This window comes from Carcharodon carcharias, chromosome 21, assembly GCF_017639515.1.
Source record: "Carcharodon carcharias isolate sCarCar2 chromosome 21, sCarCar2.pri, whole genome shotgun sequence".
In the NCBI taxonomy this organism is placed as follows: Eukaryota; Metazoa; Chordata; class Chondrichthyes; order Lamniformes; family Lamnidae; genus Carcharodon; species Carcharodon carcharias.
This window is the reverse complement of record NC_054487.1, coordinates 37,544,731-37,562,283: the sequence shown is the minus strand read 5'-3', so window position 1 is coordinate 37,562,283 and position 17,553 is coordinate 37,544,731. Positions and strand designations below refer to the sequence as shown.

General features: G+C 42.9%; 1 protein-coding gene across 3 annotated transcripts in view; it reads left to right on the top strand.

The window, feature by feature from the left end:
- The window catches only part of aass (aminoadipate-semialdehyde synthase), a 115,487-nt gene that overhangs the window by 37,508 nt on the left and 60,426 nt on the right, over positions 1–17,553 (top strand). For all 3 annotated transcript variants that reach the window (XM_041215618.1, XM_041215617.1, XM_041215615.1), the window contains exons 11-15: positions 1,313–1,435; positions 3,569–3,680; positions 7,507–7,569; positions 7,660–7,727; positions 11,816–11,937. In XM_041215618.1, coding sequence (XP_041071552.1) covers positions 1,313–1,435; positions 3,569–3,680; positions 7,507–7,569; positions 7,660–7,727; positions 11,816–11,937 — 488 coding nt within the window. The remainder of the gene's footprint in view (positions 1–1,312; positions 1,436–3,568; positions 3,681–7,506; positions 7,570–7,659; positions 7,728–11,815; positions 11,938–17,553) is intronic.

The following is a 17,553-nucleotide window of genomic DNA, read 5'->3' as shown; positions in this document are numbered from 1 at the left end:
TATAGGTCAATGGTTAAAGCAATTACATACTTAACAACTCATTATGAAAATAAGTTATCAGGTCACTTTCCACGAAAAATATGCAAAGGTTCCCATTTTCTTGGTACAGTGTTAAGGGGAACAGGCTTGAGGGGCCATATGGCCTAACCCTGCTTCTGTTTCTTGTGTCTTATTTCTTGGTCTCCTGAAGATATTCTATTATGTGGTGTAGTTTATACATTTACCAGCAAATTCACTAATAATGCACTCCTGTGGGGAGACACATTTCAAATGAGCATGAGTACAAAGAATCGTCCTACCATAGTGTTGTCCCCCCCCATCTTCGATTCATGTTGGTCCGAGCATTTACCGGGAACCAGAATTTAAAATGAAAACCTTTAATATCTATGCAATCCACAGAGACAAACATTTTGACGCTCCTGGTGTAGTGTTAGGAAATAGAGATATTTTGAGCACTTTGACATGAGTATACATATTTTTAACATATTCCTCTGTGGCCAATTTTAACAGGCATTAATCCATTTATTTTACCCCATGTTTGCATTTAAGTAGTAGCTAAAGGGTCAAGAAGTCATAAGCTGTTTAGGCAAACAGTAATTTGTAGGCCACAGTGATTGTATTCATTTACAATTCTATGTGGTAAGAGTTCAATACTATCCACTCCCTAACAGCTACCATCAGAGTGCACGACCATCACATCATCGAGAGCTACACACTACTAATTCCACTCTTCCCTGGGCTTTGGTGATTGTCTGAAAGTTGTAGGAGACTCAAAAAATCCTGCAGGCTAAATATCTGTACCTATTGGGCCCACCAAGAGGACAAGCTCCTCCCTTTCCACTCCACCCTAGCAACAAGTCACTGCCAGGTGCAGAATGATGGTTTAATCCTTTCCTGGAGGCCTATACAATCCAAACTCCCCAACTCCTCAGGGTGGTGAGGAGAGGAGAGGGGAGGGGAGGGGAGGGATGAATGGAACTAAATGGACTGTGGTCATAATCCATTAAGGATTTTCTTCTGTTTGATTGTGCCACCAAAAGAGTAGTCCAACTCCTTGAGACCCCTTTTTTTCCACAGTCAGAACTGTTGAAATCTCTGGCTCATTTTAACCCAAGAGATGCTGCCAAATAACTCTGATCCCAAAAGCATTAGTTCTTAACTGTACAAGCAGCCTCAAAATGTTGACTTATTCTGTGTGTACCATGTAATAAAACTATGCAGCAACTCCACAAAAATGCATGTTCTCTTTTTGTCCTTAACTTGTATATGAGTATTATATAATATGAGGTATTGTGTTGTGCCTCTCTTCTAGATTTTTGGCAATCTGTGACATTTCTGCTGACACTGGTGGCTCCATTGAGTTTATGACTGAATGCACATCCATTGACATGCCATTTTGTATGTATGATGCAGAACAACAAGTTATTCATGACAGGTAGGATTCACTACAATCATTGTACTAGATTGCGTCCAGGAGCTTGATACGGCATCAAGCACAATTTGCTACTCCCGCAAACAGTATTGTGATAATGAAGTTTTTGTGCTGTTGATTAAGGGAGAAATATTGTCCAGTACACCCAGGGTAACCCCTTACTCTTCCTTTAAAATGCGATCTTTTACATCATCTGAGGAGATTGACAGGCCCTTGGTTCAACATCTTATCCAAGAAACAGCACCTCCGACAGTGCAGCACTCCCTCAGCACTGTACTGAGATTTTTGTGCTCAAGTCTCTGGAATGGACCAAAACCACAACTTTCTGACTCAGAAGCCTGAGCCACGACCTACACATTGACACCGATCAGTTCAGGAATCAGACCACCAGTTCTCGAGGTTTTACATTAAACTAAATGAAACATTTTATTAATTAACACAGGTTAAAAAATATATATACACACGGCTACAAATTACTACTATCATAACTTTCAACAAATTCCCAAACTAATCTCCATTAAGGCAACAGCAACTCATAGACTTAACCAGACACCAGGCAAAGCATTTTTACCCTACGAGTTCAAAATGATGTTCTTTTCACTTTGATTCCTGTGGAGACAGATGGAGGCTTACAGCTGCCTTTTGATCTCACATTGCCTCTGCCCTGTACACACGAAACTGTTGCACTGGTCATTGAATGTGAATTCTCATTGTATTACCAGTCTCTTTGAACTCTACCTTTTACAATAAAACCTCTTTCATAGTACCAATTTTATTAGTAATATAAACATATTGCTTGGTATCTGCTAGCTAGGTGGTAGTTTTCACCCCACTTCTTGAATGCTCTATTCCAAAAAAAATGCAAATGCACACTATCTGTCTCACATATCAAAACTAGTACACATCAAAACACCCAGACTAGCTGGCTTTAATCCAATTAAGACACACCCACAGACTAAACCTCTACTTTAAAAGAAAAATATTTTCCAATAATATATACATTAATAGCTTAATGACAACAAGTGAGACTGCATATTATATGTACAAGAACTTACAGTATTAATTTGGTGTGTGATGCAATAAGTACAGTCAACAGTAAATACAACTTGCATTTCTGTAGCATCTTTTAACCTGCAAAGGCACATCACAGGAAACATAATCAGACAACAAAATTGACACGAGCCAAAGGGGACCTTAGGACAGGTGACCAGAACATAAGAACATAAGAACTAGGAGCAGGAGTAGGCAATTCAGCCCCTCTAGCCTGCCCCGCCATTCAATATGATCATGGCTGATCTAACTTTGGCCTCAACTCCAATTTCCCGCCCTCTTCCCATAACCTTTCAACGCATTAATAATTAAAAATCTGTTGATCTCCTCCTTAAATTTATTCAGCGTCCCGGCATCCACTCTGAGGTAGTGAATTCCACAGATTCATGACCCTTTGCGAAAAGTAATTCTTCCTAATCTCTGATTTAAATCTACCACCCCTTAGCCTAAAACTATGGCCTCTCATTCTAGAATACCCCAGAAGGGGAAACATCCACTCCACGTCTACTTTGTCTATCCCCTTTTAGAACCTTATATACCTCCATTAGATCTCCTCTCATCCTTCTAAACTCTGGTGAGCATAGGCCTAAACAGCTCAATCTCTCCTCATAAGACAAGTCCCGTATCTCTGGAATCAATCTAGTGAACCTTTTCTGAACCGCCTCCAGTGCAACTACATCCTCCCTCAAGTAAGGTCAAAGCTTGGTCAAAGGGGTAGGTTTTAATGATCATCTTAAAAGAGGAGAGAGAGAGAGAGTGCTGGAGTGGCAGAAAGGTTTAGGGAGAGAATTCCAGAGCTTAGAGTTGAGGCATTGGAGGCACAGCCAGAGATGGGACGACAAAAGCCAGGGGAACTCAGCATCCATTAATTTGAAGTTAATGGATGAAAAATGGTGCCAAGTGAGCCTGTTATTTCCAGATTTATGCTCTTGGGTTGGGGGCAGCATGTGTTTCTGGGCAAATGCCACATCAAAAATGTGTCTTTGGAAAATCAGCTCTGAAATGCAGACACTCCTTTTAAAGCAAGATTTTCCATCACAGTAAATGTAGTTTTACCGCAGCATATATAATTTTCTGTACTTGCAGCTTAGAAGGCAATGGGATCTTGATGTGTTCAATTGACAACCTACCTGCACAGCTCCCAATAGAGGCTACTGAATATTTTGGAGATCAGCTTTGTCCATATTTATGGGCGATGGTAAGATGCATAGTGGTAAGGATGGAATCTGCAAACGATTTAACTAATGGTATTGTTTGATTTCCACCCCCCCCCCCCCCCCCCCCCCGCCACCCCCACAGCTTTTCCTGTCTTTGTTGTCAGGCATGAGTTTTAACCACTCTGGTCTTGGGTCACTTAAGCTTTTGGAGAGGTCTTACTAAAGATATGTATCCAATACATTGCTGATACACCAGGCTATTCCTTGGCAGTTTGAAAATACTTTTGATTGTAACTATTTTGAAGAAAATAAGACAACATAATTGTTATGACCTCTGTATAGCCCCACAACTTTTAAAAAGGTATTTGAATTTCCAGTGGCCAACTGAAAGGATCACATGACAAGATTGCAAGTTTTCAGACTTTTACTGCAACAATCAAACTAATAGCAACATTGACTAAATACTATTTTTTCGGCAGCTTATACTGTAAATTACAGATAGGACATTCCCTATATAACTTCCAGCCACCGAAAATCTCCTGCTACTCTTATACAAATGAAGTGGACACTTCATTCTCCAGGAACCAGTCTAAAATTATTCTTAGCTCTGGATGGCTTGCTTCCTTTTTCCGCCTGGTAACTTCTAATCCCCAAACTGACCTTCACTGCAAGGGTTACACTAGAGATTCCTTTCCTCTAGCCCAAGCTAGGTAAATCTTCTAGACTCCTTTAAATCCCAACAAATTTGTTACCTTCTATCTAATCATGAGTTCCTACCCACGTTCTGCCAATAGAGTCAGCATTTTTGCTGCTTAAGGTGCAGGATTGGATGTCTGTATCTTATGTTCTCTCTGTCTCTCTGCAGTCTGACTTGTGTCTTGAGAGTTTCAGGGATATCTTAGAAACCCTGTAACCTGATACTACAGTAGCTTTCTATGGACTTTTCCCTTTCCAAAGCTCATCTTCATGGTAATGTGAATCAAATGGATACCTTGTATCCAGGTAGAAATGCTAATTAGCTATCTTCTAGACCCCCAACTTCATTCTATCTGGTATTCATCAGACAGTTTAAAGTATAACTGTTTATAGAACCTGACATTCCTAACAACTCCCTATGAGAATTGGAGACTAACAGTCTACCCACAGCCAGCATAATTGTGCTTGCCGTTGTCTACAGTTGTTGTCCTCCAAATAGTTGCTGGAAACTGAATATGCCATCAAATTGTACTTCTAGGCAAAAGGAGGTTGTTTTTGTGGAAATCTTGATGGAGATGGTGGGATGGAGTGGGAGAGGGAGGGAAGGAGAGGGAGGGAGTGGGAGAGGTGAAGGTGGGAGAGAGAGGGTGGGAAATGGGGATAGAGGTAGAGGGAGGGAGGGAGATGGAGAGGGATGGAGGGAGAGGGACACGGAAGGAGAGGGAGGGAGGGGGAGAGAGAGGGAAGCCAACCAGCCTCTTAATATAAAGTCTGAAGTGACCCAGATAGATGACACAGTATCTGCCATCCAGCATTCTATGACCCACTTTTTTGGATAGTGCATCACTATCTTTATCCAGTCTCATTTTTTTTCACATTCTTTCAAGCAAGGAACATATTCAATCACAGAGAGCTTAGAGCCTTCATGCACTTTGCTCCAGTATTCTTGCTACTTGCAACCAGTGTAGCATAAAGCAGATTAACTTGAATAAATCACACAGTTGATTTATAGTTGTAAAGGAGGAGGGTGATTAACTTCATCTTATTTGTGATTGGTTGACACTTATTTAAAGTTAACTGTTCAAAAATGTGGTGGGGACTGTTGCTTCCTAGGGGGTCACCAGTTGGTTGTCCTTCATTTTGAGCTATGGTGATCTATCTGATTGAGAAAATAAGAGGTGGAACCACTTTTGTTTTTGCCTACATTATGAAAGAGGAGAGATTAAATGACAAAGGGGATGATAGCTAAAGGCAAAAAGAGGTTGTAATGGGACAATAAGAGAAACAAAAGATGTGCCTTGAGGAGATGTAAATGGGAAAACAGAATCACCAACAACAGTTGCTGTCCAAAATAATAAAAAAGAGGTTAGATCTGAAATTATCAAATTCAGTGGTGCTTCTGGAAGGCTGTAAAGTGCCTAATCGAAATATGAGATGCTGTTTCTCATGCTCACGCTGAGCTTCATCGGAACACTGCGGGAGGCCAAGGACAGAGAGGCCAAATGGGAATGACAGGCGACTGGAAGCACAGGGTCACTCTTGCGCACTGAAAAAGTTGTTCCGCAAAGTGGTCACCCATTCACCCCAGTGTGGAGGAGATTGTGTCGTGAGCAAAAAGCAAATAGGGCTTGCATTTATGACTTTTCATGAGCACCAGGTGTCTCGATATGTTTTAAAGTCAATGAAGTACATTTGTCACTGTTGTATTGTAGGAAACACAACAGCCAATTTTGCACACAGCAAAATCTCACTAATTGCAATATGATAATGGCCAGGGAATCTGTTTTTGTGCTGTTGATTGGGGATAAATATTAGCCAGGATACTAGGGATAACTCCCCTGCTCGTCTTCAAAATAGTGCCATGGGAACATTTACATCCACTCAAGCAGGCAGATGGGGTCTTGGTTTAACATCTCATCAGAAAGAAGGCACCTCTGACAGTGCAGCACTCCCTCAGTACTGCACTGGAGTGTCAGCCTTGATTTTTGTGCTCAAACCCTGGAGTGGGTCTTGAATCCAGACCTTGTGAATCTGAGGGCGAGTGCTGCTAACTGAGCCATAGCTGGCACACAAATACAATATTCTAAATTGAATGAAGTATAAGTAACTTGCTGTTTCACCTAAGAGGAGGATTCAGGGACTTGGACAATGAGAAGACAGGAAGTAAAGGGACAGGTATTGGATTTCCTGCACTTTGCATAGTAAGGTGCTGGGAAAGGGAGGAGTTGAGTTGTTATGGGTGATTGAGAAGAAGTCCAGAGTATTACAGAGTGTTCACTTCAGAAGCCTGAAACTCAAAGGTAGTTTGGGGGGCGGGGGGGGCGGGGTGGTGGGTGGTGGTGGTAGTGGGAAGATGAGTTTGGTGGTGGTCACAAGTTGGGTGATTTGTTTTGTGGAACACAATCATTCAACTCACAAGAATGGCCCTCAGCTGCCAGTCACCTGCCAGTTTAATTACCTGTGTCACACCCACTCTGATTTCTCTGCCCTCAGTTCCTACAATGTCTCAATACAGCTCAGCCTGAGCTCAAGGAACAAAATCTCATCTTTTGATTAGGTGCTTTACCGCCTTCTGGGATCAACATTGCGTTCAACAATTTTGGATCATAACCTTTGACCCCATTTAATTTTAGATGGCAATTGTTAGTGGTGATTCTGTGAGCCACATTTACATTTCCTCTAGACTCATCTTTTGTTTCTTTACTTGTCCCATTACCATCTCTTTTTGCCTTTTTCATTTAGTCTCTCCTTCCTTCCATCCTATCACAAACTTCCCCATTTATTCCTTCCTCCCTTTCTCCATTTCTTGCCATGCTTAACAACACTGATATCTTTAAGCACTCCAAATTTTGACAAATGGTCACTGACCTGAAACATTAACTCTTTCTTTCTCCACTGATGCTGCCAGCACTGTTAATTATTTCCAGCATTTTCAGTTATTGTTTAAAATTTCTCCAGAGTTTTTGCCTGTGAGCAGGAGTGGAATGCAGCACCTCCTATCAGCTGAGCCAGACTGAAATTTTTGTTGCCAAATAATGAACATAAAGGTAATGTTTACAATTGGATTAGCGTTATCTGTAGGAACGACGTCCTTTTCCAGTTTGAGCTTTTAAAAATCCACATTTTTTTTGATAATTCTAAAAGGGCTGTGTCTGATTTCCACCTCCACAGTTGACTTCTGATGCTACGCAACCCTTTGAAAAGGAGAACGGTTTAACCCCAGTTATCCGGAATGTAAGTGTGGTTTTGTTCTTGGCTTTGTGTATATTAGTGTCTGCTTCACCTGCCATCATATGTAATGTATTTCAAATTGATTATTTCTAGGCTGTAATCGCCTCCAATGGTTCACTGACTCCTAAGTTCAAATATATTCAGAAATTAAGAGCGAACAGGTAAGCTACTCTGGCTTCAGCTGTCTGCTGTATTGTGGTAAATGCTCTGTATGTAGTGAAAACAGTGTAAATATAAATTGTTGCAGTGCTGCATTATGCTTTGCTGCATGCATCTGGTAACTTGGAGAATTTTGTGGTATTTCAGTGCAAGGGAATTATTTTAAGTCAGGCTGTTTGTAAAGTTTTGCATTGCCTTTTATTTGCTAGTGGTGTGTGGCTCTGTGGGTGACCTGAATCCAAGCATTGAACACCAGTGGTCTTTCAACTGTCGGGGTGGTCACACCATCCACAACATGCCCATTTGGGTGACAAGTTAGCAACAATGGGCACTAGCCCTGGGTAACTTGTAACTTTTTGGTCTCTATCCCGGCTAAGATCAGCTAACCCAGCAGAAACCCTTCTTGTTCTGCATGCCCCAATGAGTCCTGTGGGAGCTTACATTGCTTTTCTTTCTTCCCGTCTCTGCCAGTTTTGTCCTGTGGTTTCCATTGCAACAGGTGGTTTTATGTTGACACTGAGGAAAGCTTGAACGTAGGCTGGGATTTTGATCGTTCTGGGGTGGGGGGGAAAGCAGTGGGTAATTACAGGCTGTAATTTTCAGTATAAACATACTTGACTCGTTTGACTCCAAACTGACTCTCTCCAACATTTGTCCCACAGTAAGATTGAAAAGCTGCTTGTCATAATGCAAATGCAAATTTGATCAGAAATCCGATTTCAGGTTGAGCTAGTATTCTTTAATTTTAAAATCCTTTGAATGTGAAACTTATTCACATTACAAACATTAAGTATTGATGTTGAAGTTCTGATGTTAGCAATACTCCTATTTTGTAATCCTTCATTTAACAATGGTTGCATTGCATGTTAGCAGTTCTAAGAACGTGGCAGTGCAGTCTATTTAAAACCTCACCAATTGAAGTGTTTTATCAAATATTTGCATGTTGAGGGTCTGTACTATAAACTGGATTGGAACCTTGAAACATGTTGCCTTCAATGAAACTTATCACTGACAGCAAGTATGACACAGGTTGATTTATGTACACACCTAAAATGAATTCACCCCCTCCCATACTGGCTTCAAAACTGCAGCAGGACTGGCCTCAGTGTCATTTCCAGTTCTGACTGGCCCTGTAAGCTAAGGTCTGAGGTTTTGATGGGGGAAGTGGGAAGAGAGGGTAGAGGGGAGGAGGGATGGAGAGAAGCAAAAGGGAAGGGGAGACGACTATGGAATGTGCGGGGGAAGGGGAGCAGGGAAGAGGTGAAGGGAGGGGGAGAGGAGAGGAGAAAGGGGGAAGAGGTCGAGGAGAGAGGAAGAGAACTCCTGCAACCTGGGGGGGGTCGGATGGAGCGCTTTCCATGGTTTTGATATTTACACTTATCAAGGTACATGCAAAGGACTGGAAGACCTTCCATTTCATTCACCCAGGCCAGGATATTTCCCACAGGCTTCAGGATCCCAATGTCAGAGTTTAATAGGGGTCAGAAGCCTACACTCTGGGGAAAGTTGTCTGTGATTTTCTCAGAATCTTTAAAATCCATTTACCTCTTTGTGCAAGCTTTTGGTCATGTGACCTAATACTGCCTTATGTTGGCTCACCCTACCTGACAAGTTAGACTTTTGAAAAATTGTTGGGGGGGTGGGGGGGGGGGAGGTGGCAGGGGATAGGTGAGGGCGGAAACAAATTGCTTCATTGTGGGGGGGTTGGGGGGAGGGGTGGAAGTAAATTGCTTGGGGGGGGTGGGGTCGTTGGTTGGGGGAGAAAATTGCTCCCGGGAGACTGATGGGGAGAAAACTGCTGCAATCCAGGGAGAGATGGTTGGTGCGGCAGGGGATCGGGGGCAGTGGTGCAGGGTGGGGCGCAGGGTTGTGCTGCATGAAGTATAGATTATGAAGGAAAATATAAGTACCTTGTCAAAACAGATGTTAAAACAGAGTCTGCTTTTTCTAAAGTTAGTTCAGTTTTTTGACGTTTAAAGCTATTTAAATTCAGAAATAGGGAAAATAAATTCTGTGATTGTTTTTGGTGTCTGAATGCTTAAGTGAAATTGCTAATTTCAAACATTTTAGTTCTCTGATTTGGTGAAATTTATGACAATTATGTCAGTTATGTTACTTTGTAATGCTAAATCATAGCTACATGATTGCTTTTGAGTGCTAGTGATGTCAAATGATAGTTAAATGATTACTCTTGAGCACAAGTGATGTCAAATAAGTACAAATGAATGCTGTTGAGCACAAATGATATCAAACTTTTCAGGTAGGTGTTTTGGGCTCAAGTTGAAATTACCTTCTCCATATCTAAATTTTTTAAAGCACAAATGGGGGGATACTTTGCTTGCTGATTCGTGTGAATATTAGTTCTCCTTTAAGTGAAGAAATGAGATAAAAGGCACCTACTTCAATGTCGTTGGGTCTCCCATTGTATTCAGCCCTCAGTAGGGCAAAAATCCAGCCCCTGAGCACTGCTGGCCAATCAGAGGCTGGCAGCTCTCTGAACAATAATAGGATCAGTGGCCACTGGTGGCTGCACCCTGGGGTCTTCACCTGAAACCATGGAGAGAGAGAGAAAGGTAAGTGGGGCAGAGTGCAGGTCACTGGCAAGGTGTGGGGAGGAGGTTGGAAACAAGGGAGTGGAACTCAGCAGGCTCCTCCCCCTTCTGGGTGCCTAAATCAGGCACTGAGTGACTGTGAATGCCCCACCCCTCTGACCCTGCTCCAGTAGGCTGCTAGCAACCCTGGCAGGATTTGCTGGGCAGCTTTCTGGCGGCACAGGTGACCCATGCGAGGCTTGTTTAATCTCTGATCCACTATTAAATCCTGGTGAGCTCAGGGATAATTAGATTTAAATGACTCATTAATGAGCCTAATTGCCTTCCTGTCATTAGTGGGCGAGTTTCCCACCATGGAGTAGGATACATGACCTCTTGTGTGATTTTCCAGGCCTGCCTGCTCCTGTGGGCACCATTAAGTTCCACCTTAGGCTCACTTGAATATAGAAAAATATCAGGAAAGCCTTCAACAAATCTTGGCCACATGTTACCATTTAACTAACTCACACAAAGCACAACGCCTTCTGATAGTGGTAATGTAATTGCTAACAGTCCTTGCTAACCAGATTTGTAATCCCTTGCACAGTGGCGCTGGTTTATCTCCTGATTACACCTTTGACATTTTGCTCTTGTGTGAGCTGCAGGACACTTGTTTCTTCCATGAAGAGGTTTCTTGGCCTTTTAATTCTACTGCTATTTTAATGTTTTACTGTAAATTTATTGCATCAGCTAAAGTTGTGCATGTTTCACTGATAGGTTAATGAATTGCTTAACAGCAGCTTTAGAAACTGTAAGCTTTAACAGTGAAACGTAGGGCTGTATTTTAACACCTAAAAAAGGGTGGGTTGGGGGTTGGTACAGATGTTAAAATTCTAAGATTCTGAAACTCACCGTTCACCTGTCCAGTTGGGATTTGTCAGAGATTGGACGAGTGACTGGCAGCCACCTTGCTGCCAGGAGGTGGGTTAGCAATTTAACTGTTGTAATGAGGGTCTGGAGATTTAGCCCTGGCCTGCTGTTTCCCAGGACTCAGAAACCAGTCAGCTGAAGGGAGGTGGTGTGGGCTTCTGGTGAGGCAGGAGTGCTACCCTCAACTCCCAAAGCTCCCACCCTATCAGATCCTACCTTATACAAAGGTGAGGGATTGACCTCAGTCCCTCACTACTACTGGGGCGGGGATCGGGCCAGCTTGCTCCTTTGTCCTGCTTCAGAGTCCTCACCGCCCCACTGAAAGCTAAGCTGACTTCCAGCAGGGAACCTGTTAAGTACTAAAGATACACGCTGTGTTGTTGCATACAGTGCTGCCTGTCCACCTATATAACCTGCTCTGTTAACATCCAGGATATGGACTGCAACGTGTCTGTATAATTTTATGAATTAGCTTTGGTGGTGCACTGTTTTAATTAACTTTTGAAACAAATTTGACTAAATGGAACTATTTACTTGCAATTTGCATCCATTTTGTCTCTAACAATATTGTTAGAATTGTGTCACTCAGCAGACTGCTGTTCATCTAAAATGCCTAATGTTGTTTTTAGGGAGTCTGCTCAAAGTAGGAAGATGAGTGCAAAAGGTCGGGTGTTGTTACTTGGATCTGGTTATGTTTCGGGACCGGTTTTGGACTATATCACCAGGGACACTGACATTGAGGTGACTGTCGGTAAGTAACCATTTGTACCTTAAAGCTTGCTTTTGTCATGCTTTTGTTTTAGTCGTCATGTTGATCTAGCAACTAGTGACATTGAAAGTGGGTTCAAGAAGATCCCTTTTGATTGATGTTTCTGTTGAGATTGTAAATGTATGCAAAAAGATTTGAGCACAGGGAGTAGTTTTGAGAATATTCATAGAATAGCACCTACAATTTCTAATGAATCCAAAATAAAAAAAATTAGTAAGCTATAGGGAAAACTGAAACATTAATTGCAAGTGCTGGAAATACACAGCAAGTTGGTTATTACCTAAAAGAAAACAGATTATTGTTTTGTGTGTGATCCTACAGCAGCACTGCATTTAGCAACTCTGTGGAATGATTGCAACTGATATGTTAATCTATCTTTTGTCATGGACAGAATTTATGTGTTTTCTTACTGTTCGTGGTTAATAGTTCCTATGGGAGGGTTGTATATTTTTCCCTTAGGAGTGGTTGTCCTAATTTAAGTAACTCCAATACTTTTAAAGTATTGCTGTTTATTGCCTTGGTTGCAGCTGATGGTTTGTCTGTCTCAAAACAGCTTCTGCTTTTATTTCAAAAGCAGACAACAAATATGGCTCATAAAAAACAAAAACAAAAAAACTGCGGATGCTGGAAATCCAAAACAAAAACAGAATTACCTGGAAAAACTCCAACAAATATGGCTCTCTTACCCATGTGGCCTGTTATAAGCCCAAAGTCCTTTTTCCAAATAAGGTGGTGTGTTAGGCCGATTAAACATCCTCTGTTGTGGCTTTTCACACCTTGAGAGTTTGAATCAGCCCAGCCAAGGTCTTTGTGTATGGATGAGGGGCCATCACAATACAATGAAAAGTCGATGGGATACATTTCATAATCATCTTACGCCCATTGAGTTTCGAGGTCTCTATTGTCCCCAGACAGAGTTGTCTGCAAATCCCATTGCTTAAACAATGAGATGTGTGAATTTCACAAGTGGCTATGAGGTTCCTTCACTCAGGCCCATATTTAATCAGCCATTGGCCGCAGACACTACCAAATGCCAAAAGCCACGTTAACCATTTTAACACTGTCTATGTTCACTTATTAAAATATAGCTTTAAACTTTGTGATATCTCCATGTCTGTACTGAGCATGACACATTTCTTTCTTGGATTAATTTGGAATGGTAGGTACTATCCCATAAACATTCTCACAAATACTTCCTCTACCCAACTCTGTTTGTACCTTAACTGTATCGTGTATTTTTAAATTAAAAATGAAGTGTAGAAGAAAATTGCTCCTATCAATCTATAAAATGCAATTGAGGGTAAAACAGGGCAGTCCAGAAACTTTGGGCGGAATCGTCTGTGCCCGCTGGTGTCGGTTGTGTTCGGTGATGTGATTGGACAATATGGTGAGAAGTCCAAAAATCGGTTTCATGACGTTGTGAAACCAGTTTGCAATCGTCCGCTCTGCCTGTTGATAGCAGGCTGTGTTTCTTGCCATCAGGAACCTCATTGTAATACATCTGCATATCATTATAAAGCCAGCCTGCTGGAGTCGTCCACCCACGTTGGTATGATTGCATACCGAGGTGTTTCACAACAGCATATAAAAGGCATGCACTTGGCGGGCTGCATTTTGAGGGGAACTTGGAGTAACGTTGCGGAACGCTCGCCTGTTTGACTTCAAAGTTAATGCATGTTGTAATGGGGGGTGGGGTCAGGGGTGGGGGTTTGGGGGGTGGGGGGGTGCCCGCGGTGAGGGCTGCCTTGTGGTTGAGGTGTGTTTGGGCATGGGAAGGACTGCCCTGCAGTTGAGGCGCATCAGTGAAGTGGGGGGAGACAAAGGCTGCCTGCAGTTGAGGTACTTTGGGGAGAGGTGGGGGCAAAGGCTGCCCTGCGGTTGAAGGTAGCACACAAGCATGTGCTGGGCGAGGGAGGTGGCCATGCATTAGGGACACCTTGTATAAAGTGACCATTCCTCTGCAGCTGAGACAGTTCAGGTGCAGCCACATTGATATGATTGGAGTAGGGCATCTAGCTTCTCTGCCCACTCAAGCAACACAGAGGCATCAAAATACCACCTAGTGCTCCAGAGCTTTTCACCCCTCAGATACAGATTGCAAAGTAATGAGCATTTTAGTGGACTGCAGAACAGTTGGACGACTGGGCACATTGTATAATCTCCTTGCTAAAGCTGGCCATGGAGCAGTCACTGGTGGAGGTGCTCACAGACCCTTGCAATGTCATCATCCCGATTCGGACCAGTCTCCCCCATGGTTCAAGCTAACAATGTAGTCTCTGGAAGAAGAGGCAACTGGGGCTCCTGCACACACTGCTGAAGAGCCACAATGAGCCATCTTTGGTCAGCACCTAGCTAGACCCGCCTATAGACGTCGCCTTTCATTCCTGCAGATAACTGAGAACCAGTGTCGCCGAAGACTGCGCATGTCCAGGGAACTGGTTGGTCACATTTGCCAGCTACTGCCATGTGAACATGGAGCCATTCACTGCCAATGGCCAGGAAAGTGATAGTGGCACTCAATTTCTACGCCAGTGACCTCTGTGGGATACCACAAACCTCCACCCATAAATGCATCCATGAGGTCACGGATACCATCTTTGCAAGGGCACACAACTTTGTGCATTTCACCTGGACCAGGACAGCCAGGATGCAAGAGCGATTGGATTTGCCCAGATCTTGGGTTTCCCACAGGTGCAGGGTGCAATCGACTTCTCTCACGTGGTGCTCAGATCTCTGTCATAACACACGGTCAACTATGTCAACCACAAGGGAGTCCATTCGCTGAATGTGCAGCTGATGTGCGACCATCACAAACACAGTCTGCGCATAGTTTCCAGGGAGTGTGCACGACTCCTGCATTCTCGGTCAGTTACAGATCCCTGAAGTCTTCCAGGCTCCACAGAAGCTGCAGGGATGGCTCCCCGAGGACGAGAGACCCTATGCGGCGGCCTCAGACTGCAGCAGAGCGATGGTATAATCATTTTCAGGATGCTGAAAATGAGATTCCAGTACCTGGACAGGTCAGATGGATCCCTGCAATATAATCCCTAGGCGGTGTCACGCATTGTCGTCGTCTGCTGCGCCCTTTACAACCTGGCGCTGCAACGGGGAGACGAGCTGGCTGAGGAGGAGATGGAGGAGCTGGAGGTCTTCTCCAGTGAGGAGCACATTGATGGGGATAAATTGCTGAATTTTAATGGCACAGAAGGAGGCCGTTCGGCCCATCGTGTCTGCACAGGCTCTCCAAATGAGCATTATGACCTAGTGCCATTGCCCTGCCTTTATCCCGTTCCCCTGCACGTTATTTCTATTCAAATAATCACCTTATGCCCAATTGAATGCCTCGATTGAACCTACCTCCACCACACTTCCAGGCAGTGCATTCAAGACCCGAACGACTCGTTGTATGAAAAAGTTTTTTGTCATGTCACATTGGCCTCTTTTGTAAATCACTTTAATCTGTGTCCTCTCGTTCTTGAACCTTTTATGAGTGGGAACAGCTTCTCCCTATCTACTCTGTCTAGCCCCCCTCATGATTTTGAACGTCTCAATCAAATCTCCTCTTAGCCTTCTTTTCTCCAAGGAAAGCAGTCCCAACCTCTCCAATCTATCCTCATAGCTGAAGTTTCTCACTCCTGGAACCAATGTGTTCACATCCTTCCTATAGTGTGGCACCCAGAACTGTACGCAGTACTCCAGCTGAGGTCTAACAAGAGTCTTATATAAGTTCAGCATAACCTCCCTGCTCTTGTACTCTATGCCCCTATTAATAAAACCAAGGATACTATATGCTTCATTAACTGCTCTCTCTACCTGTCCTGCCACCTTCAATGACCTATGCACATATACACCCAGGTGTTTCAGTTCCTGCACCCATTTCAAAGTTTCACCCCTTATTTTATATTGTCTGTCCATGTTCTTCCTACCAAAATGCATCACCTCACACTTCTCCGCATTGAACTTCATCTGCCACCTATCTGCCCACTCCACCAACTTATCTATGTCCTTTTTTTGAAGTTCTACACTCTCCTCCTCGCAGTTTACAACACTGTCCAGCTTCATGTCATCTGCAAACTTTTAAGTTGTCACCTGTACACCAAGATCTAGATCATTAATATATATCATGGAAAGTAAGGGTCCCAATACCGACCCCTGGGCAACTCCATTGCAAGTACTTCCAGCCTGAAAAATATCCATTAAATCATTCCTCTCTGCTTCCTATTTTTTAGCCAATTTTATATCCATGTTGCAACTGCCTCTTTTATTCCATGAAAATCCATGTACAACACATCAACAGCATTACCCTCATCGACCTTTTCTGTTATCTCTTCAAAAAACTCAGAGTTAGTTAAACATAATTTCCCCTTTAAAAATCCATGCTGGCTGTTCCTTATAAATGCACATTTTTCCATGTGACTACTAATTCTTTCCCGACTAATTGTTTCTGGAATCTTGCCCACCACTGAAGTTAAACTGACTGGTCTGTAATTGCTAGGCTTATCCTTACAACCTTTTTTGAACAACGGTGTAATGTTTACAATTCTCCAGTTCTCTGCTACCACCCCTGAGTCTAGAGAATACTGAAAAATTATGGCCAGTGCCCCTGCAAATTCTACTCTCATCACTTCCTTCAATATCCTTGGATGTATCTCACCCGGTCCCAGTGCCTTGTCAACTTTAAGTACCGACAATCTATTCCACAATTCCTCCTTATCAATTCTGAACCTTTCTAGTGACAGTGTTTCCTCATCTGTCATCATGACCTGGGTAGCATCTACCTCTTGGCAAAGACGGATACGGAGTATTCATTTAATACCTCAGCCATGGCCCCTTTGTCCATTTGTAAATTCCCTAATCGGCCCTACTCCTCCTTTTGCCACTCTTTTAGTATTTATATGTCTATAGAAGACTTTAGGATTCCCCTTTATGTTAGCTGCCAGTCTTTTCTCATAATCCCTCTTCACTGCTCCAATATGCTTTTTCACCTCCCCCCGAACCTTCTGTATTTCTCTTTGTTCTCAATTGTATTTTCTACCTGGTACACTTTTTTTCTTCTTTATCATAAATTCTATCTCCTTTCTCACCCAGAGAACTCTGGATTTGTTTGCCCTACCTTTCTTTTTCGATGGAATAAGCCTTGACTGTGCCCGAATCAATTCTTTTTTGAAAGTAGCCCATTGTTTAGCTACAGTTTTTCCCGCCAATCCTTTGTTCCACTCTATCTGGCCCAGCTCCGTTCTTGCTCCATCAAAGTTGACTCTCATGCAATTAATAGTTCTTACTCTGGATTGCCTATGGTCCTTTTCTATTCTCATTCTAAAATGTATAATTTAATGATCACTCTCTTTTAAATATTCCCCCACTGACACTTGATCTACTTGGCCCACCTCATTTCCAGGAACCAGGTCCAACAGTGCATCTTGTTGGATTGGACACGTACTACTGTAGAAAATTTTCCTGAACACAATCTAGGAACTTTTACCTCTCTCCGCCCTTTACACTACCACTGTCCCAGTCTGCATTTGGGTAATTAAAGTCCCCCATTATAACATTGCATTTTTCTGCAATTTTCCTGCAGATTTGTTCTTCTACATCCTT